A 20,356-nucleotide genomic window follows, 5' to 3' on the forward strand; every position below is an offset into this window, starting at 1 on the left:
TTACGATGGACAAACCACTATGGAACACTGGAAGGTTGCATTAAAAAATAGAGTGTATCCACGCGCACTGAACAATCTGCTTTGTTATACCATTTATGCTGGAATAATTTCTATTGCATTCTTCGCCTGGCTCTAGGTGCAGTTTTTTTTTTTTTTTTTTTTAACAGAAAATTGAGGCACAACAGTGGCTGCGCAAAAGGTACTTTTGTGTGCATCAGTATGTGTGTGTGGAAAACAAGGGAAATTACGCATTACTTCCTTGTATTGGCGCTTAGAGGAAAAGCCTTCTGTTGAGGCTCTCTCCTCCATTCTCACCTCTCTTCCTCCCTTTCCAACTCCCTCCTCCCTTTTATGTCTCTTCCATCACCATCCTCCTTCATCTTTCTCCTCTTACTCAGCTCCAATTATCTCCCAGTGGTAATTCCCCCTTCATATTCCGTCTTGCATCCCAACCTCCAGCTCACCTTGTCATTGCCATGGACACTTGCTTCCTTCTCCCTCCCTGCCTCCTTAAGCCCACTCTGATTCTCTCAGGCTCGGTGACAGGAAGCAGCTTGGCTCTCAGACAATGGAACACATCAAAACCCGCCACCAGCCTCGCCAACTTCACGCACGCACACACACACACACACATGTACACAAACAGAGCAAGACAAACAGGACATTCCAGCTGCCGGCTGCACCGGATTCCTCGCCTTTGCTAAACTGAAACGGAGAGTGAGACTGAGGGTGGGAGTGGAGAAGTGAGGCAGGGGCAAGGAGCAGATGGGGAGACGGTGTCAGACAGCGAGAAATAAAGTTAATCTCAGGCACTCGAAGGGAAAAGTAGATTGAATGTCAGGGAGCAAATGATATGGTCTAATTTTGTACAATGAGCCATTAACAGAAAGGCTTTCACATCAGTCCACATCAGTGAAGCGGAAGACAACATGCAACCTGAATTTGTATGTAGCATAGTGCCGGAGCCTATCAGGAACTTAAACTTATAATCACAGTAGCTATTTGTATGAAAAAAATCAAACATAAAATGAAAAGAAATAAGTAAATCGGTAAATGAAACACTTCACCATCAGAAAAATTATTGCACGCATGAATTTTCATGTATGTAAAAGACATAATTGATATCGAAAAATGCTGTTCATAACCAAAATTGGTACCTCAATATTAAGAGTAGGAAAGATACTATCAGAATACCAGCATTCCGCTCATCTTTCAGACAAATTATTACTGAATGTTTCAGCTCTTGTTCTACTTAATAAATGATTTCCACATCACATGATAGTTCCTGAACAGCAACGTGAAAGCTACATATTAGTAGTCCACTCATGTTTGCACAGTGGGATTTTGTCCTGGTTTGGCTCCAGTCAGACATACAGACGCAGCAGGTTTCCCTCCACACACACACACACACACACACACACACACACACACACAAATACAAAAAGACAAATATTTAGGCTCTCCATCTTAATGACAGCATCTACCTGAAATAATGTACAGTATCTGTCAGATGTAGAATTGGACCACCCTTGTGTGTGCACACTTTAGCACTTTCTCAAGCTCTCTGAGAGTACGTGTGTGTGCGTGTGTGTATAACCGGAGACGTGAAGCGCTCGCCACACACAGTGGGAAATATTTGGGATGGTTTCCCTCGGAATGTTTTGGCATGCCTATGGAATGTAACCCCCCCCCCCTCACCTCCTCCCCTTTTAACCGTCTCTAACTCCCTTTTCTTGCTGTTGCTCCCTGTCACCTCCTGAGAGCAGTCGCAGTGGGAAACCGGTAAAACGCATTTAAGTAACCTTGCATATCGCTGTCATCGGGAAGAATCCTTGTACCTCCAAATTCAGTAGTTTTCAGGAGACCCCAAAAATGACAAGTTTGTTCAAGAAGTGGGACCCGAGGTGAAAATTCATCTACTCGAAAAACTATTAAAGACCCCTTTCGCCAGCATAACTCCTTATGATAAGAAGTCCAAACAGCACCGACAAATCACGGATGCAATGTGTTTTACAGACCGTTTTAGTTATTGTTATATTTTTGTAAACAACTCAGGCGCTAGTACACCTGCTTTTTAATTTTCTTTATATTTTATAGTTTAGTTTAAAGGTGTTTATAACTCTGCTGCTGCTTTAGAGGTTTTTTATTTTCTTCTATTTTTTCTAAATAACTCAAGCGTCTAGTGCACATGCTCTTTTTATTTTTTGGTTTAAAATATGTTTAATATTTTGCTGCTGTTTACATTGAAGTGTGAAATGCAATGTTAAATAATCTATTATGTTACAGAGACATGACCTATGTGATCCCTTTTATGTACAGCAATCATCATTCACAGATGAACCCCCTTAGTAATGATATTATATGAATACAATGATGTCATGGTGAGTTAACCAAATTATTCCCAAACAAATCTATTCAAGTCATCTGGTGAAAATTCTATTTTTAACATCGCAGTATTTATCGCAACCCCCCCCAAAAATCGCAATGTCATTTTTTTCCAACATCGTGCAGCCCTAATTGCACGTTTGATAAAAAATTTGTGTAGAAAAAAAAAAAAAGTTGCCCAGTGTTCTCGGTTTCTGATGTAGCGGTGTCAGAAGGTCAACGTTCATCTGTATTCACTGTTCGTTCTCAGGCTTGTGCTTCACATGAGATTTATATGGACCTTTTAAACAATACTGTGGTTTGCAGATGGTGAAATCCTTGAATTCTTTGCAATGCCTAATTGTTTGAAATTACAGTTGCGTGAGCATATTTGTGGTGGTTTGGGGGAAAAAAAAAACAACTGACGAGCATGAGTAAGAGCTGGCCAATTCACATGAGCTCTCATATATCAGCGCGACACAGAGTATCTTACAACATGTCGAAACCTTTCACATTCCTTCCGATTGTCTGCCCACGGCGCTTTGCAGATCAAAGCACAGTAAGGTTGCCTCATTGTCATCCAGCCTCCTCTTCCTTGAGTGGCATCTCCCTCATGCACCCTCTAATAGCCTCCAAACAGTCTTTGTCATAGCTAATCAGGGCTATTTTGGTCTTTCTTTATCTCTTAATTCTTATTTACTTTCACTGGTTCTCTTTTGCTTTTTCCCCTCCCTGTCATCACCTCTGTTCTCACTTCTCACCCTGCCCTCCCCTTTTCCTCTCGCTAACCCCACCGTAGGTCTGACCCCTCCTTCGCGTGGTGTGGCGGTTCCTGTTGCTCTTGTTTTCACTTCCCCAGCAGTCTGGTGCGTGGGAACCAACATCGCTGCAGCAGCAGCAGCAGCAGCAGCAGCAATGTCTATGACTGACTCTCAATTCCTGTGTGCGTGTGTGCGTGCGTGTATAATAGGTACTGAGGTGTGTGTGCGTGATACTGCCAGGAAGTGTTTGTGAGTTTGGGATTTTGTGTGTGAATCTCACGCTATTAGCAATATGTGTTTGCTAGCTCAACGTCTATCTCACAAGCAATCTGTGCAATCTCAACATGTCTATAAAAGGCAAGCGCGGGACATCTGATGGCACTGAGCATCTGAACGGAAGTTTTTGTGTGTGCGTGTGCGGCAGGAAAGTATATTTGTGCACATGTGGCACATTAGTGGTAAGGATAGGATGTACAGTAGCTGAATAAGTGGAGTGTAATGATGCATAATGCACTGCCAACTCCACCCAGGGACCAAACCCTTTGCAAAAAGTTGAAAAGGATGAAATTCATGGACAAAGGACAACACCATGGTCTGATCTTTGTGGAAATTACAAACAGTGTTTTCACGACAATGGCTACGCACATGGACGTTTATTTGGATTAAATGCCTGATCGGCATAAAAATGCTTCATGTACACACCCCGTTTGGAATATTTTAACCCGATCAAGCCCATTACGATCAAGATTTTATGACGAACGAGAAAGGTGGTTTATGTCAATTGTCAATCCGATCGGCGCATCCAATCATAATTTTAATCCGAACTCTGATCGGATTAAAGCAATGTTGTCCATGTACTGTAAATGACATCTCATGCTTACAAATTGACAATCTGTTGATCATACGAACTTATTTCACTTGATAATATTTCACTAACTTCAAGTTAGGACCCAAAATTTGTCAAGGGTCAGTTTTATAATATTAACATTTTATTGATCATCAAGCAAGATAATAACTGTACCGTATATGTCAATTTTACGGCAATGCTGGCAATTTTACAATTATAACTTCCAGTTAGGATGTTAATAATGTTTGAAAAAACCTGGTCAATGATGATGAGGATACTCTGAGGTTGTTGGGGTATACTGCATGTAATTAAGGGTGAATTTCCCCCATGTCTTAGAAAATGAAACTAGATTGCAATTCATTGGCAATCCAATGCATAAAAAGTCCAGTATTCCATAGCCTTTGTGATGATAAAGAAATAACACACCTTTATGTGTGCAGAGGCACTGAGATTCTTTTTTTGCTGTATCGTTCACACATTTTATGTGTCGCAAAATAAAATTAGTGTGACAATGTGATGGGAGCGCACGTTTCGTCCAGTGCGCACAGAAATGACCGTTGTTGCTACAGTATGTGCGTTTTAAATGACACAAAGAGAGAGATATTTCCATATTCATTTGGTGATAGTGGGAGAGCCCTCCACACTCGCCACCTAATCTCAAATAAAAGGGACATTGATAGTCGGCGCAGTTGTATGCATTGTATCGTCTTTGTAACTACTTCTTTGTATACAGGGTCCTTGTACCGCTCTCGCTCCCTCTTGGGGATCTCTACGGTTCCTATGCCTTCAAAATCTGTGTGGCCTATTGATGCACACAAACAAACAATAACCCTTTCCTAGGCACAAACTCTCAAAACTCCTTTTCTGTCTTTTCTTGCTTCTCCTTCCACATGACATTCAAGCAGTGATGTGTGTTCATGACTGGAGAAGCCCAGAGAAACAAAAGGCTAAGGAATAAACCGATCCAGTGCTTTTCAATCAGATAACAAGGGAGCTAACTTTGCCTGGGTGGGCTGTAGCGAAGCCCCAGAGGCCTGGTCTCTCTATTAAACTTTGATTATTTTAGCATCATATTTACTATTCCCAATTGTGCTTTAACACACTTATCAAACTGCTGTTGGTAGGTTTTTACATTTAGAATAAAGAGAGGGAATTTCTGATGCTATTGCTGATGTTATTTTCATACATCTTTAATTACACGGCCTGGTGGGACACACCATGACAGTTTGTACTATATAAACTGGGGTTGTGTAAAATGCTAAATTATTATACAAGTTACATTTGGCTCCCCTGTGGCCATAATATATCAAAGTGACTTCCCTTTGACCAATAAACACTTGAGCAAGAGACCATTTGGTCGGTTGTTGAGCTAATTTTTGCTTGGAGTGTTTCGTGGCATCCTCCAAACCTCCAGACAGGGGGTGGTCCAGATTGGTCTTCATATTGGGGGCCTGACAAAACAGCACCAAGTGGTGTATCTTGACACTTTTTTGAGGGGGGGGGGGAGCAAGGTAGCAGACTAGAACACCCAAGTTTAGGAACAGCTCTGGAAAGATACGCGCTCCCAGTCATCAGCACACATGGCAAAAACAGCAAACACAGTTCTCAAAACAGCCACCCACAAAGATATCGACAGGTCATAGCCATACATCAACTCGAAACGCACGGTGCCCAACGACCACACAGTATCTTCCCCGGTAATTGTTCAATTGTTTAACTTCAGACAATTTCTGTATCACAAAAGTTGATCAACCAAATAATTCTAATCAAATTGCTGACATGAATGGGAAAATGAGTTAAAAATAATTTTTAGACTATTAGACAGGCTCAGTGTTTCCTCTTAATCTATTTACCTGTGGCAGGCCATCACAAATCATTTTGGCCGCTACAAAAAGATTTCGGCGCTAGCCGTCATTATGTAACTGATGTAATAACTTTCATTTGTACAGAAAGCCGCTCTGCTGCTTGTGTGTGTGTGTGTGTGTGTGTCTGCTAGTCAATACCAGTACCGACTTCCTTTGTGGTATGACAGTGCTTCAAATGCCTGACGCATCAAACACATCGATTTTTAAAATTTGGGAATCAATCTTACTGTTCAAACAGTATCGATCCCCCTCGTCACTCCAGCAAACTTAATGGCCGTCTCGTCACTGTCACGGCATAGTGAGTTCTGATTTTGTCTTTGTATTTCTTTTCACTAGGAAACACCAATACATGTCGGGCAAAGCCTATGCATAGTCGTCAGGGTCTTCTCAATGTTGGACTATACTGCAAAAAGACGTTTACCGGAAGCGAACCGAGCATGAGAACAGTGTGTTACAAACACTTAAAGGAACACCTTCAAGAGTCTTCCTACCTGGCAGCGACTGAATATATCACAAGGAGTTGGCCGTACATTGAAGTGTCTAAGCACTCGGACAGCTTGGTCTCTGGCCTTTTCCGAGCAGTCCAGGGACAGACAGCGGCCCTCGCCCACCTGAGACCTCAACTATGATGATACAAACACAGATACGAATGAATCCAAATCAACTGAACATTTGCAAATAGAATTTAGAATGTGTTCCTTACAGTCTGGTATGGTTGTCCACATGTGAGTATAACACGGTATTCAGCTTGTGCTAACTGGAGAAAAAAAAAAAGAACACGTGATCAGAAAAAGCTTTTCCGAACAATTATATTTACAAATTATTTGGCTGCATTTTTTTATTTGTTTATTTGCCTCAAGAACACTAATCCAGCCGAGCATAATTATTTCATTATTCAATCTTAATCTTTTAGATACATGTGCAATTGCTACATTTTTAACTAACGTACCTTTGCCGCTAGTCTGTGGTCATCATTATTCTCCAAAATGACCACATCAACTCCCAAACAGCGCAAGTACCTCCCGAGGCCTTGCAGCATGTTGTCACACACCACCCGCAACTGCTGGGGGGCCAGAGGAGCAGAAGGGGAGTCTTCAGGGGGCTCCTTGCCACACAGGAGGCCTTTCTCAGTGTCAGAGCAAGGGGGACTGACCCATTGAGCCCCCTGACATTCCTAAATGGACAGAGACAATAATGCGATACTTAAGTGATCCCCACAGGGGGATTTTCTTTTCACTTGCAGAAGAGAGCTGGGAGGTCAAAGCACAGGGTGAGCTATACAACCACCACCCCCGGCGCTGCTGGAGTGTCTTGGTCAAACACACATTGTTCCCACCCGCAGGTTTGATGCCCCAACCCAGATTCTTTACTTGGGATCTTTCCATTTTGTGTCACTCACTAGCTCAAAGAAGTAGTAGTAGTACAAGTACTGGGACATTATTTATTACCCCTGCAAAGGAGATCGTCTTCATCTATGTAGCTCTGTGTACTGGTACTGTTTATTTGTTTGTGTCCAAATTCCTGGGCACATTTTTACAATAGAAACCTGGATTGAATATTAGTGTCAATCGAAACAAGACCATTAAGGCATTACTTTGAAAATTGGGGCAAGATTTTAGGTGAAAACATCACATCCATCCTTTGGTTGTCCTCATTAGGGTCACGAAGGAAGTGCAACTCATTCCAGTTGACTTTGGGTGTGATGTGGGGTACACTCTAAACTGGTTGCTAGTCAAGCTAATTGTGCTGGGGGTCACAATGTTGTAGCTGGTCTGTGTGTGCGTGTGCGTGTGCGGGAGCCGCAGAAGAGACCAGTTGAGAAACCAGTCATTGGCGTCTTTTGAATGTTCTCATACACTAATAATGAGTGAATGAATGCAGTAAGATTTACATTAAGAAGGAGTTGCTCTACTTATTGTTGGGGAGGTGTTAAAGAAATTGTCATGTGTCATCTTCCAAACCGCTTATCCTGTACAGGGTCGCGGGGAGGTGCTGGAGCCTATCCCGGCTGACAATGGGCGAAAGGCAGACAACACCCTAAACTGGTCGCCAGCCAATCGCAGGGCACACACAGACACCGTCACTGAGCGGGAACCGATCCCACGCTGCCCGCACACAACTCAGGCCTGTGTACCACTACACCATCAGTGACTTTTTAAAGAAATTGTACTTGTGAGAAAAAAAAAAAAAAAAAGAAGAAATTGTAAGAAACATATTTCAGTCGAGCCCTAACCTCTTTGTTACTGGGGTGATTCGCCTTCTTGTTTTTTTTATCCTTCTGCTTTGCATCTCCATTCTTCTCTTGTTGTGTTGAAGAGATGGAGCGCAAATCACTTGGAAGTCCAAAGTTGGTGGGGTTAACGGAGAGCACAGAATACACATCCAACAAACAGTAAGCATCCGTCACTGAAATGGAGTGAGAGAAGAGGTGACTCCAACAGCAAGCCCTTATTTCGGGAATACGCTGATAATCGGTCATAATCGAGTGTGAGAATTGGGTGTTATTATTGAGTGACTCACCTGCATATCTGATTTGGCTGATGCGCAGCGGCCGCCTTTCCCAGTTGGACATTTGCTCAGTCTTGTCGAGGGCCTTTCCCAGGACCTGTTGCACTAGCAGACTGAGGCCTTTCTCAGCAGAGTCCTCTCCCACCAGCACCTCCTTAGGGCCACACTGAGCGCTGTTCACCTTGCCACACTGGATCTAAACAAGGCATTGTTAAAATGCAGTGACTATGACATTATTGTACTACATTTTGAATTTGCAAAGTGCAACTGCACCCTCAGTTTTTAGCGGGATGACAAAATCATGGGAAAGTGCAGACAACCCTAAGCCGCGTTTCCCCCGAGCTAACCCCATCATTTTAAATAGTTATGCATCTTATTTGCACACGTTGCCAATCATCACATTCTTGTTCTTCGCACCAGCGAATCATATTTACTGGAGATTATTTTTTTGTTGAAATGTTTATGCTTCACTTTATATAAAAAATAAATAAATAAATAAAAATCAAATTTATACATACATTTAAGCATTCAGTCCAGTATTCAGACGTCCTTTGTTGAAGTCTCATCATGCTATAAACGCAGCATAAAATATAGGGCACTATCCTAGGATTATGTACATTATTTTTGTTGTGCATATTTTGCTGTGGCACTATCAGTATTTTTGCTTCTTTCCCACAAGACAGACTGGCATTTTTTTGTCTTTGCATTTGTAATTTGTGCAACAATGCTATTTCATATTCTGAGGGTGAATTTTAATTTTAACTCGTTTATTTTGCAGCCATCAAATGTATAAACCTTGTTGGAGGTGTCTGCACGCTTTGAGCTTGCTTGCTCCACTTGAAATTGATTTCAATTGTACTGTAAGAAATAATTTAAACACCACGATAACACTACCTTTCGGTGTACGTGAAGAAGATCGAGTAGCCCCTCTATTTTCAATGGCTCCTCCACAAATTGAGGCCAAGTGGACTTAAGACACTTGAGATCTCCGGCCATGCCATAAGCTGAAGACGACACATAGTTTTAGGAATATCTGCATAAACGCCTCAAATGAAACCATTTCCATTGTCCAAGTCTGTTGCTTACCCACTTTAAGGACATTTTGTTCAGAGAAAAGACTTCTAATGAATACAATGGTCTCAGGATGCCGACAAAATCCATTTGCACAGAGGTCCAATAGGAAAACGGTGTCAAAAGTAGCAAGTTGTATCAGGGCTACTTGCTCAGGTGAACTGCAGCCAAACGTAGGCTGCCACTCCATATCTACTCCTACTACACTGCCCTTCTGAAAAAAGAAAAGGTAAATCATTTCATGACAATTATTCTATATTTTCACTCCATGTTTTTCTGTCTTCACCTTGAGTAGAGTGTCGCTACAACTTTGAAGGGCTTTCAAGTTGTCCACGTGCTGAACCTTCTCTTTGGAGAGTGGTACCTGGTAGAACCTCTGACAATGAGCTTCAGATGGCGTCCAATCCTCACTGTGAGCTGAATCGCTTGCATGTCTGAACAGATGTGATAGATGTGCATCTTTATGAGTGTGTTAATTAGAAATAACATATATTCATATTGCCATTGCAGTTTGTTCCACACTGTTCACGTGCTAAAAAACATACTTCAATTCCCTAACATGGTTTGTAGAGAATCAAAAAAAGACCCATTGTAAATCCTCGAAGATGGGTGTGTCGATACATTTCTCCATGTTGTGTAACTCATCTAAAAGAAAGTTGAATCATTCGGATTGTGAGAAAATGGGGATGTGGTCAACCAAACTCCGAGTGAAACTATTCATCTTTTTACAAAATTGGTTCCGTATGTGCTCACCACAATTTGCATAACAGATACAGTGAAACCTCCCAAAACAAACGTTCCCATCGAGATTGATCACATTTGGAAGTATTTGTTCCAAACATCATCAAATCTTAACTAACAGTACCGGCAATGTTTCATACAAAGTCATACAAAGCATCGTTTTTAACAGTAACTGTCACGTCACAGGTATAAAATGAAATCAATCACCAATAGAATTTAAAGTGTAGCACACATAGAACACTACCTCGTGATCACAAGTGACAAGTATACAATACACGTGAGTCTACATGATCTCTCAGTGCTCCTTCTCATGAAACAGCGCCAACAGATGGATGCAAACGCACAACCGCAGCCACATAAGATCCAATTCAAAGTTGTTGGTTCACAAAAGACGGTCAGCACCGGCTCGAGGTGTAATTCATATCTAGGGCTTGACGGATGCAACACTTGACTACAGGCGACCATCATTTTTCTCAGTTTTAGGCAGTTGACTTTGGAGGTTCCGCTGCAATTACAGACATTTTGGCTGACTCACTGTGGCTCGGGTGATAAACTTTGCTGCGTGTTCCAAACCACAAAGGGTAGTCTGTGCCTGGGAAGGTTATATCTCAGCGACCACTGAGCAGCTTTTTGAAGTTCACAGTACTTGAGCAACATCTCCACCAACTGGATCTGGAGCTCAAGGTCGTCTGCCACTACGGTCTGTATGACACACACAAAACAGTCTGTTGCGGAAAGAATACCGATACACATTGTTTCTTTCCGCATAGAATCAGAATTTTAAAGATGGCATCTACCTGCACATGGTCACTCCAATTCTCCTCCGTCATGCTTTTCTAAACAAGAGAACAGCAGGGAAAGCAGTTTTTGATTGACAGGTTGCAGAAATGAAATGAATCCCATCAAAATGACAGCCAAACTAAATGTGTCCTTTGTTTTCCCAACAGAAATTTACAGCAAATTGAAATTAACCCATAAAGGACGGGAGGGCATTACCCGCGTTTCTACCACTAGAGCCCGGAGCTCTGTTGTGTCTTACCCTTACAGCCGGGAGAGCGTAGAAGTCATTTTCTATTTATTATTTAATTCTCAGTCTCTTAACTAATGCATCAGAATAGACATGTGATGGTGTCGCGAGTGGTCGGAGGATGTTCCGGAATTCTTTCGAGTGATAACGGCGGACGCCGTGGTCGCGGGAGCTCTTAAATGAGTAACGGCAGTGATATAGATGGCGCGATTGCGGACTTGAACCAGTAGAACCTGTCGAACGTGATATACGGTTAAGATATATGTTCGTAGACAATGATAATATCGGTGTCTTTGTAACAGAAAAGAGGATGGTAATTACAACTCGATTTTTTGGAAATTAAAGTAGTGCTTCTCTTGCACTGACACTTTATTTTTACCTCTTCGATTGAAACAGTAGATTAGTAAGAATAATAAACTCGGGTCTGTGCGAAAGCCACATGTCTAAGCTCTGAAATTCTTTTGGAATTCTGTTTCTGTCTGCTACAGGGGCTGAGATATTAATTATTTTGTAGGTGTTGAATTTCTGGGAAAACTTCAGGTTTTCAAGGGTAATTCCAAAGACGACCTTAGGTTTTGGGTGGGTGTTGAACCAGGCGCTTTAGTTCTTAATGGGTTAAAGTCTCTTTACTAAAACCTGTTATGGTAAAGAAAGAAAGTGGGCGGGGGGGAAAGGTTTTGTGACTGAGCTGCTACCACCATCCTCCTATGGTGATAAGTGAATTCAAAATATGTTTATGTAAACAGCGCTACAAGTGATTACAATTTCACTTACATTTACAAATCTCTTGGACATGAGGAACCGAAGTGTATCCTGTCTCCTCTTGTGCAGGGCATTAGGACACAGCCCTGCGTCATTGAGAACAATATTGTCTGGTGAGTACATAGAGAACAGTCTGGGCCAGACTGACCGACACGAGCACAGTCACTCACCATGATCAACGTTAAATTTATCCGCAAGTCGAAAGACATGCTTTGTAAGCATTTTGGGCTGGATCTGAGCGCGGCTGTGTTTGGACGAGGAGAGGTGAGGAAACCGCCTGAGCAAAAACACAAATGGTGAACTTTTGTCCAGATTTGGTCCTTTTGGACTTTCAAATGTGCACCGTACTTGCTCATCATTTCTTTCACTGAGAAGTTGGGGTGGCACCAGGAGTCAAGCAGAGAGACCAGTTGCTGTTCCAGATGAACATGTCCTGTAACGAAGGTCGCTGCTAAGGACAACTTGTCCTGAAAGATGAGTGGTATGCATACCTGCAGAGGACATTTGGACAACACTCAGTAAGTTAAACATCAAATATAAAGGGAACGTATAGAAATGTTGGCCCTTTATATTTTTTTAAATATGTCAGAGAGAGAGCGACACTAATTAATTGGCACTTGTTTACAATATACATAATAACTGCCCTAGCACACCAAGTTTCTTTGCCCTTGAAACAACCAATTGGGGTGTGTGTGTGTGTGTGTGTGTGTGTGTGTGTGTGTGGGTGGGTGGGGGTGTGTGGGTGTGTGTGTCCAAGCGACACAGAACAGGAGAAGGCCAAACACTGGCTGGAAACTTCAAACACACTTAGCGTCAAGATCCAGCCTTACACATACACTAGCCGCCGAGATCATGAGAAGCTACATGAATAAGCCTCACTTTGTCTCAAAGCTCAGGCTCCGCCCTAAGTCATCATGGCAATGAAAGCCTGACTTGTCATTGGTCCAGCAGCATACGGTGCGGGAAGAGGACCTGTATTTGCTTGAGACAGAGCCAGCCAGCCATGAAAAGCAGGCTGATTTCAGGCAAGACCTAAAAGTGGACTGTGTTACGTAGGGATAGACTGATTATCGGCCGGGCCGATTATCGGCGCCGATATTCTGCATCTTGAATATTGGCATCGGCCTTTTTAAAATGTCTAATGGCTGATAATCAATCAATTTAAAACTGTGTTGGAATCAAAACAAAGATATATGAAAGTTGAATTTTCTGTCATTTTGAAATTTCTGAGAACTTCATTTATTGTCCAAAACTGTGTTTTCATTTCACTTTTTAAGACATGCTGACGACCCTGGGTGCTCCCTGAACTTTCTTTTACAATTTGGTAACAAAGATGTATATTGTCAAAAATTTTGAGTAATAATACTCCAAATATCGGTTATCAGTATTAATAATCGGTATCGTCCCTAAAAAAACATATCGGTCTATCTCTAGTGTTAAGTTATGATAAGTGATCCTTGAGGTATTTTAACAAAAGCCTGTCACAGAAATGCAGTTTTTATAGGATCTTTTCAAGACCACCTCAGTCAAATATAATAATACAATGTGCAACTCACCTCTTCCATATTTAGTTCATCCTGCAAATTCAGCTTTATGCCGAGCACCGCTGCCTGAAAGGAGACAGAAGAGCTCATTTGGTTTATCGTTGAACACGCTTATTTTGAATTAGTATTGCTTAAAACCGTCAGACAAACGTTGGCATGCTGCAACACTCGCCTCTTTGTAGCATTTGAGGGCCAGCAGCTTCATGACGTGCAGCCGCAAGCTAGCTCGATCCAAAGTGGTTAGCTGGTAGATATTTATGAGACCTTCAACAAAGCTGGTCTGCGCGTCAGTGAGAAGGACAAGAGCCCGATGCTTGAGGACTGTCGCTTGTTGCTCTGGAAGTGAGGTCAATGAAACCTGTGACGATAATGCACAAAAAAATTCAAGAAACATATTCAATGAGGTTAATTTGGAAGTAAATGTATGTTGCAGGGCAAGTTGTCAGTAGAAACAGGCTTGCTACCTATTACTTTAATGAGAAAAAAAAAATAAAATGAAGAGAAATTTACTGACTGGAGGTTTCAAAGTGTGCTAATGCATTTTATTTAAAAAAAAAAAAAAAAAAAAAAAGGAAGAAGAAGATCAATTATTTAAGAGGCACAATGTAATTAGAATCCTTTTGACCTGGGGATGTTCCTTTAGCCAGCTCTGGAATTCCTTGAAGATGTGGGCTCCCAAGGTGTGGCCCCGAGCCTTCTCTTTGGACGGAGTGCACTCTAAGATTGTTAGGAAGGCCTCCAGGGGATCGTTCAGCTCTGAAAATCCCTCCTGGGCTGCCAAATGGAGCTGTGTGAGGAAAACACCAAGGCAAGGAAGGGGGAGATCAGATGCCAGATACGAGAGAAGCGAAAATGAAGGAGACATTTCAGATTTAAAGACTGGAGCGTAATTTTACTTCGGCTGTTATTTTGTTGTTTCCTATGATGCCACAACAAAAGGGTACTCAGTGATATCAAAGACAAGAAAATGTCTGTTGATTCAAGAATGTATTTTGTTTTATTTTTCAATATACTGTTGCATCTGTCTGACAGGTACACAAATTAACATGCTACGTAAAACATTGTCTGGACAGTAATAGAAGTTTTATGATGGGTTATATACAAAGTTAAGTTGCGATTCATTCAATTTGCATTATTATAAAATAACTGTTCGACTTCAGCTACCACTGTACTTTTCAGCAATTATTCACCATAATGGAACTTCCACTTAAATGGCAAGCCATGGTTCAAGAACAAGTATATACACGCACAAGCCAGGGGACATACATATATGGGGTCCCTACTTAAGCATGCAAACTTTGGCTTTAGAAATTTCCTTCAGGAGAAAATAATATCTGTGTGAGAATGTCTGGCGCTGCCTCCTAATTTGCCCAACAGATGTCATTCACTCAATATCCTCCTCACACAGATCTCAAGTTCATTCAGTGCAAATTCCTTCCTTCCTACTGATAGCCACTCTGGTTTCCTCATTAACACGCACACACACATACATACACACACTGGTGAGTTTCATTTAGGCCCAAGTTCTTCATCACTCTATTGACTGTGCCTTCCTCTTCAATGGCTCCTTGTAGACAACAAAAAAGGCCTCCATATTTTCACCCCTGTTAATGTTTCACGTGTGGAGCTAATACGCAGTGACCTCTCACCATCTGCTGATTGTTGCTGTGCCATAGTTGGAAGAGCTGCTCTCTCAGCACGGCTGGGTCAAGACCTGCGGGGATAACACACGTGAGGTGGGGTCTCACTCTGACCCTTGACCTCCTTCAACCTGTCAAGGAGCGAAAACAAAATGGAGCTAGAGTTGATATTCCTGCCTTCCATTTCAACCGGAAATGTTTTAGAAAAAAATATGCCTTGAATGTCAAACAAAACGTGGAGTTCAAATCATCATTGGTTGTAACATCATGTCATCATTTCAGATCTGCATTTTAAAACAATTTGGAAGTCAAACAGCATGACCGAATAAAAAATATTGTATCACACCTTCTTACTTTTTACTGTGGCCACGATCCAGCTTGTAATGTGATATATGTTTTTTTTGGCAAAACAGGCATAGCAAAGAAGCTGTAAGATCAAATATTACTTGTCACAGGCAAATCACCATAACACTGGAATAACAGCTGAGGTAGTTGGGCAGTAAAGGAACTCCACATCAACTCTGCCTTCCAAACGTACAGTATGTGCGGCTTGATAGGACATTTTTTAGGAATCCGCAAAAGAAATATAAACGAGGGAAGATTTGTCTGCGCTATTACATACTGAGTGATTTCTGTCTTTCAGTTGCCGCTCTTTTTCTGTCACTTCACCACCATACCTGCTCCCCCTACCTCCCTTCCTCCTTCCCAGGGCTCGATTTCCTCTCCTCCGCGCCCTCCCCACAGCAGCCTCTCTCGATTTTGTCTCGGATTTCCCCAGGAAAGGGCTATGCGCTAGTCATGGTGTAAAAAATAAAAGCCTTCCTGATGCACAGCCTGGGAACGTAGACTCTAGAAGACCTCTCCCTCCTATCCATTCTTGCCTCTTTCTTTCACCGCATGTGCCTGCCTTGCGCAGCCCTCAAATTGTTATTAAACTTGATGGCTTATTCAGCTGTATTTTCTATTTTGAGATCGCATCCAATTAATCATCATCGATGTGCAGCCTCTGTTTGAGAGCCCTTGTCAGAGGAAGTGCTGCTACTAATATTTAATCAACTGCGCAATTAAAGCAGCCGACAAGATTAAACTCAAAAGAAAGCTACACTCAAAATGGATCGTTTTTATATGGTCCAAAGTTATCATGACACGACATTTGTTTCGTCAAGGGAAATGCTGTCAAATTTCCCTCAGAGATCTGTTATGACTGAAAACCATATATATACCGGTAACTGTATAATCCTTGGATAGTGCGCAATTTAAGAGGTTCACTACATTTCCAAGAGACTTCTAAGGAGTCGGTCATTTAAAAAGAATTACTCATGGACATGAACATAGATTTCAACGTGCTAAATGCACAATATCCACCACGATGGTATCTGGAGGAGAATAATGTGATGTGTGTAGATATGTTGAAATATTAACTGGTGGATTATGATCAGGAGATGGAGGCTCCCTGTGCACAACGTATTGAACGGGTCAATGCACTTTGGTCAACTCTGGTGCTATAAAATGTGCTCTATGAATAAAGTTGGGTTGGGTTGGATTAGATTGCATACAAATACAACAAATGTAAGGGAAGGACATTACCTATATACACTCACTTGTTTAAAACCTTTAGAGCAGGGATGGGAAACATGGTTCACGGCATGAAGAAAGTCATAAAACCATACAAAAGATATTCAATAATCTGAAGCAATGATCAAACAGTGGTGTATTATAAGCATTTGGAAGTTAAATGTTTTACAGGCTATTTATAAAAGTTCCTCTGAGGTTTTTTGTTTTAGAATTCCAAAATGCCCTCATAGACCGGATAGAGCCCACGGGCATTGCTCAATGTTAGACGGTGTTTTTGTCATCTAGAACAACACAAAAACAGCTAAACAATCAACACATCCGTAATTCCGATGGCTTTGACCAAAATGACTCACAAACAATAAAAGTCACACTTCCATCTCTATGAAATTCAATGCACGAGCTGCTCTGCCTGCCTGTTGCCAAGGAGCTGCCAAAATAAAGGCAACACAAAGATCAAGTGTGTAAATGGGGCGTTTGGTGTCACTTCAGCCACCAGAACAGCTTCAGTGTGACTTGGCAGAGAGCTTTCGCGAGTGGTTGAGCCCCACTGGAAAGATGCCATGACATTCCTTAACGAGCACTTTTGTATTTGGTGGATGTGCTGGATAAACCTTTCAACAGGTGCCATTGTAAAGCATCAAGGAGAAGATTAAGAGTACTTGCTGAATCCGAACCTTTAAACAACAACGTTTGCATATGAATCACTCTGGTTTTGAGCTTCAAGAGCATGATTTTTGAGCCTATGCATAAATAACTCATGTACATATGTACTTCAATGATTAGCGACACATCTCACATTACAATACTTCAACAGGGAGCCTGACAAATTCAGCTGACACAAAAAGCAACATTTTTTTTTTCATAATTACAGTTCTGTTAAGAATTGGATGAAAAGGCACTCTTCTAGCTTGATAAATTTAAAATAATCAAACGTAAACCAGCAAGTAGAGAGTCGTGCACTATTCATAACCTCCAAATGTCTTATTTACAAAACTGTGATACAAACCCTTTGAAACTGGAGTTGAATGGTTCATTTCTGTCCACCAACTGGTGAGTTAATGTCAATCTGGGGAGAAGTGAAAAGAAAATGCGCTCATTAGACAGCAATGTCTCTATTAATAGTTCTCACATTTACGGAGGAGGTGGCTCTGACTCAAAAACCTGCAATTAACACTTAAATATTTGTTAAGAAAGGGTTGACATATGTTTGAGGGTGTTTTGAGGCCTTTTCTGCATTGCCCTGACTCAAGGAAGAAGATTGAGGAATGAATCGTCAAAGTCAGAGACGTATTGGATGTGGCAAATAGCTATGAGTCAAGATGTTTCATTCATTGGCTGTTCGAAGATGTAGCAACCGTTTAAGACTCACAGCCAGATCTCATGGACTGAACAATTACTTTAGATTCTGTCTGGACAATTTGCTAATATAATGTGTTGACTTTGTACCGTATAGGCATAAATCATCTTCCATTCTTGCTATGAAAGCAGCCTCAAAACAAAAGAAGTATTACCAATTAAACATAATTGCCCCAAAGTAACTACTCCCATTGTTAGTTGCTTAGCTACCTCATACTATAGGCTTTCCAAAGACAAAGGGCTGGGAAAGCAGTGTGACACAGCCGTCAGAAGGAAAAGATTGTCTGACAGTTTATCGCCCGTGATTGATATATATCATCGAATAACAAACTAATTAATCAAAATCCGGTAAATATCAGCATTAGTACTTTTATTCATGTCACATCGACATTGCAGGATCTCGTTGCCGGTATAATACATACCGATTAAATTTTTGATATGTCTCATCATAGTAACAGTTTACATACTATGTACCTACATACATTGGTAGCTATAAACAGAGCTGGGCATTTTACTACAAATTGAGCGTCCGTCATTCGTCATCCGTCAGCAGCGTGGGTGCCCTTCCGTCGTCCACATTCACCTTTTATTCAGGGGGAAAAAATAGTACCCGTCTATAGGCCGGTCCACCTCTAATTTTAAATGGGGTTCTGGCAATGATTCTAACGAAACTTTCTAGATTATCGCTGCTGTCAGGCCAAAACCTTGTACCTCCAATACATTATAGGGTTTCAGGAAACCCCCAAAATGGCCAGTTTGTTCAACAATTAGCATTGCATCATGAAAGAGAGTAAGCCATTTTCAACACTTAAGATTGGTTAATAGTGTGTAAAAATAAGACCCACATGCGCGAACTGGCCAATAGTATAGATTTTTGAAAAAAAAAAAAAATTAAAATTCACCAAAATGTGACTAATGAGGTTTTGGCCCGACGCCAGCGACATAGTAGTGGGTGTATAATATGTTTAAGATTAGGCATGGGCCGGTTACTGGTTTGAGAGTGGTTTCAAGTGAGTTTAGAAAGAGACAATTAAAAATTGGGGGTCATCAAAGTAGCAGTGTGCAGCTGACGTTATTATGAATCCCACCTGAGTTCACCTTGCTGCAATTATTGGCTGCTAAATCCACACTAAAGCGATATGCACTTAATATGTTGGCACATTAGTGAAGTTTAGTCCAATTACTAGCCTGAGTACACCGGCAGATCTACCACATAAAATATGGCGGATTCGCTTACGGAACACAGCAAGGGCCCAACCAGTTATTGGGGGAGGTCTATATATGCCTATGGGTTGGCACATCACCTGCAATTTTAATTTATCCTCTACCGCCACCTACTGTTTAAACTACTGTACCCATTTCCATGACGGAATCCTATTCACGAAAACGTTTTTGTTTTGTTTTTCAAAAAAAAAACATCATATGAAACATTGACTCCGAGGACAGTCGTAACACTCAGTAAATTTCGTGTTAATTCAACTATTAGCATTGTAAAACAAATATTATATCAATGGTTTTGTCACGTCTGCCATGCCAAATTTTAGCCAGCTCAAACCTAGTGCTAATTCGTGATAACACTCTCTCTGGAACCCTTGAGTACATCTGTCGTCCAAAACTAACATTTATCCGTTTTGTTGTTATACGAACGTAAAACTCACCACATGGGAAATTTTCTCGCTGCTAGATGAAGCTATTTCTACTTTGCTTGCAGTATAAAAAGACAATAATTTAGCCCTCAATTTTTTTTAAGGCAACTCGTCATCGCAAAATTGATACCACTCTTTCATCGGATTGTGAAGCATATACAACAAATAAGGCACATTATTTCGTAAACAGTATATACATTCAGGAAAAATCGAGAAATGCGATGCTTTAGTCGGAGTTCTTTACCTGCAATCCAAGTCCGGGGTAAAATTTTAAATGTTTTGTACTTCCTGGTTTTGAAACCATAGTCCAAGCGTTCACCATCGCTGTCTGATTGGGTCACGTGAAAAAGGTTTAAAAATAGATTAATCACCAGAGAAATGTGAATTGTATTTTATATAAAGTTGATTATTATTTATTTATTTATTTATTATTCCAACAGAACCCACACTATAGCTAATATTCACTGTAAATGAATAACGTCCGTTATCCTGAATATTTTTGTTTTGTTGACACTTATTCCGTGCAAATTAATTGAAGAATCAATTTGATATAATGTATTTTAATCCCAGTAGTTCAACACCTCACGAAAGACTGCGACATGCTTTTGAAGCATATTTTCTGAAGGTAGAACTACGATGTGCATTTGTT

General features: G+C 41.1%; 1 protein-coding gene across 5 annotated transcripts in view; it reads right to left on the minus strand.

Annotated features, from left to right (window-relative positions):
* Positions 1–20,046, minus strand: part of exd3 (exonuclease 3'-5' domain containing 3) — a 40,594-nt gene extending 20,548 nt beyond the window's left edge. Inside the window, exons 1-20 of one of the 5 annotated variants that reach the window (XM_086053173.1) lie at positions 19,720–19,891; positions 17,712–17,771; positions 15,140–15,204; positions 14,116–14,277; positions 13,663–13,848; positions 13,503–13,556; positions 12,295–12,437; positions 12,117–12,223; positions 11,959–12,032; positions 10,955–10,993; positions 10,693–10,859; positions 9,703–9,850; positions 9,432–9,630; positions 9,240–9,349; positions 8,358–8,541; positions 8,071–8,243; positions 6,787–7,011; positions 6,541–6,594; positions 6,329–6,460; positions 1,725–6,240 (exon numbers count right to left, since the gene is read on the minus strand). In XM_086053173.1, coding sequence (XP_085909299.1) covers positions 6,214–6,240; positions 6,329–6,460; positions 6,541–6,594; positions 6,787–7,011; positions 8,071–8,243; positions 8,358–8,541; positions 9,240–9,349; positions 9,432–9,630; positions 9,703–9,850; positions 10,693–10,859; positions 10,955–10,993; positions 11,959–12,032; positions 12,117–12,223; positions 12,295–12,437; positions 13,503–13,556; positions 13,663–13,848; positions 14,116–14,277; positions 15,140–15,204; positions 17,712–17,739 — 2,277 coding nt within the window. In that variant the 5' untranslated portion in view covers positions 17,740–17,771; positions 19,720–19,891 and the 3' untranslated portion in view covers positions 1,725–6,213. Of the gene's footprint in view, positions 1–1,724; positions 6,241–6,328; positions 6,461–6,540; positions 6,595–6,786; positions 7,012–8,070; positions 8,244–8,357; positions 8,542–9,239; positions 9,350–9,431; positions 9,631–9,702; positions 9,851–10,692; positions 10,860–10,954; positions 10,994–11,958; positions 12,033–12,116; positions 12,224–12,294; positions 12,438–13,502; positions 13,557–13,662; positions 13,849–14,115; positions 14,278–15,139; positions 15,262–17,711; positions 17,772–19,719; positions 19,892–19,951 lie in introns of those variants that run through there. The other 4 variants (XM_086053170.1, XM_086053172.1, XM_086053169.1 and 1 more) reach the window with 4 other exon arrangements.
* Positions 20,047–20,356: the final 310 nt, after the last annotated feature.

Source organism: Filicampus tigris, chromosome 15, assembly GCF_054856515.1.
Source record: "Filicampus tigris isolate MCC_2025a chromosome 15, RoL_Ftig_1.0, whole genome shotgun sequence".
Taxonomy (NCBI): Eukaryota; Metazoa; Chordata; class Actinopteri; order Syngnathiformes; family Syngnathidae; genus Filicampus; species Filicampus tigris.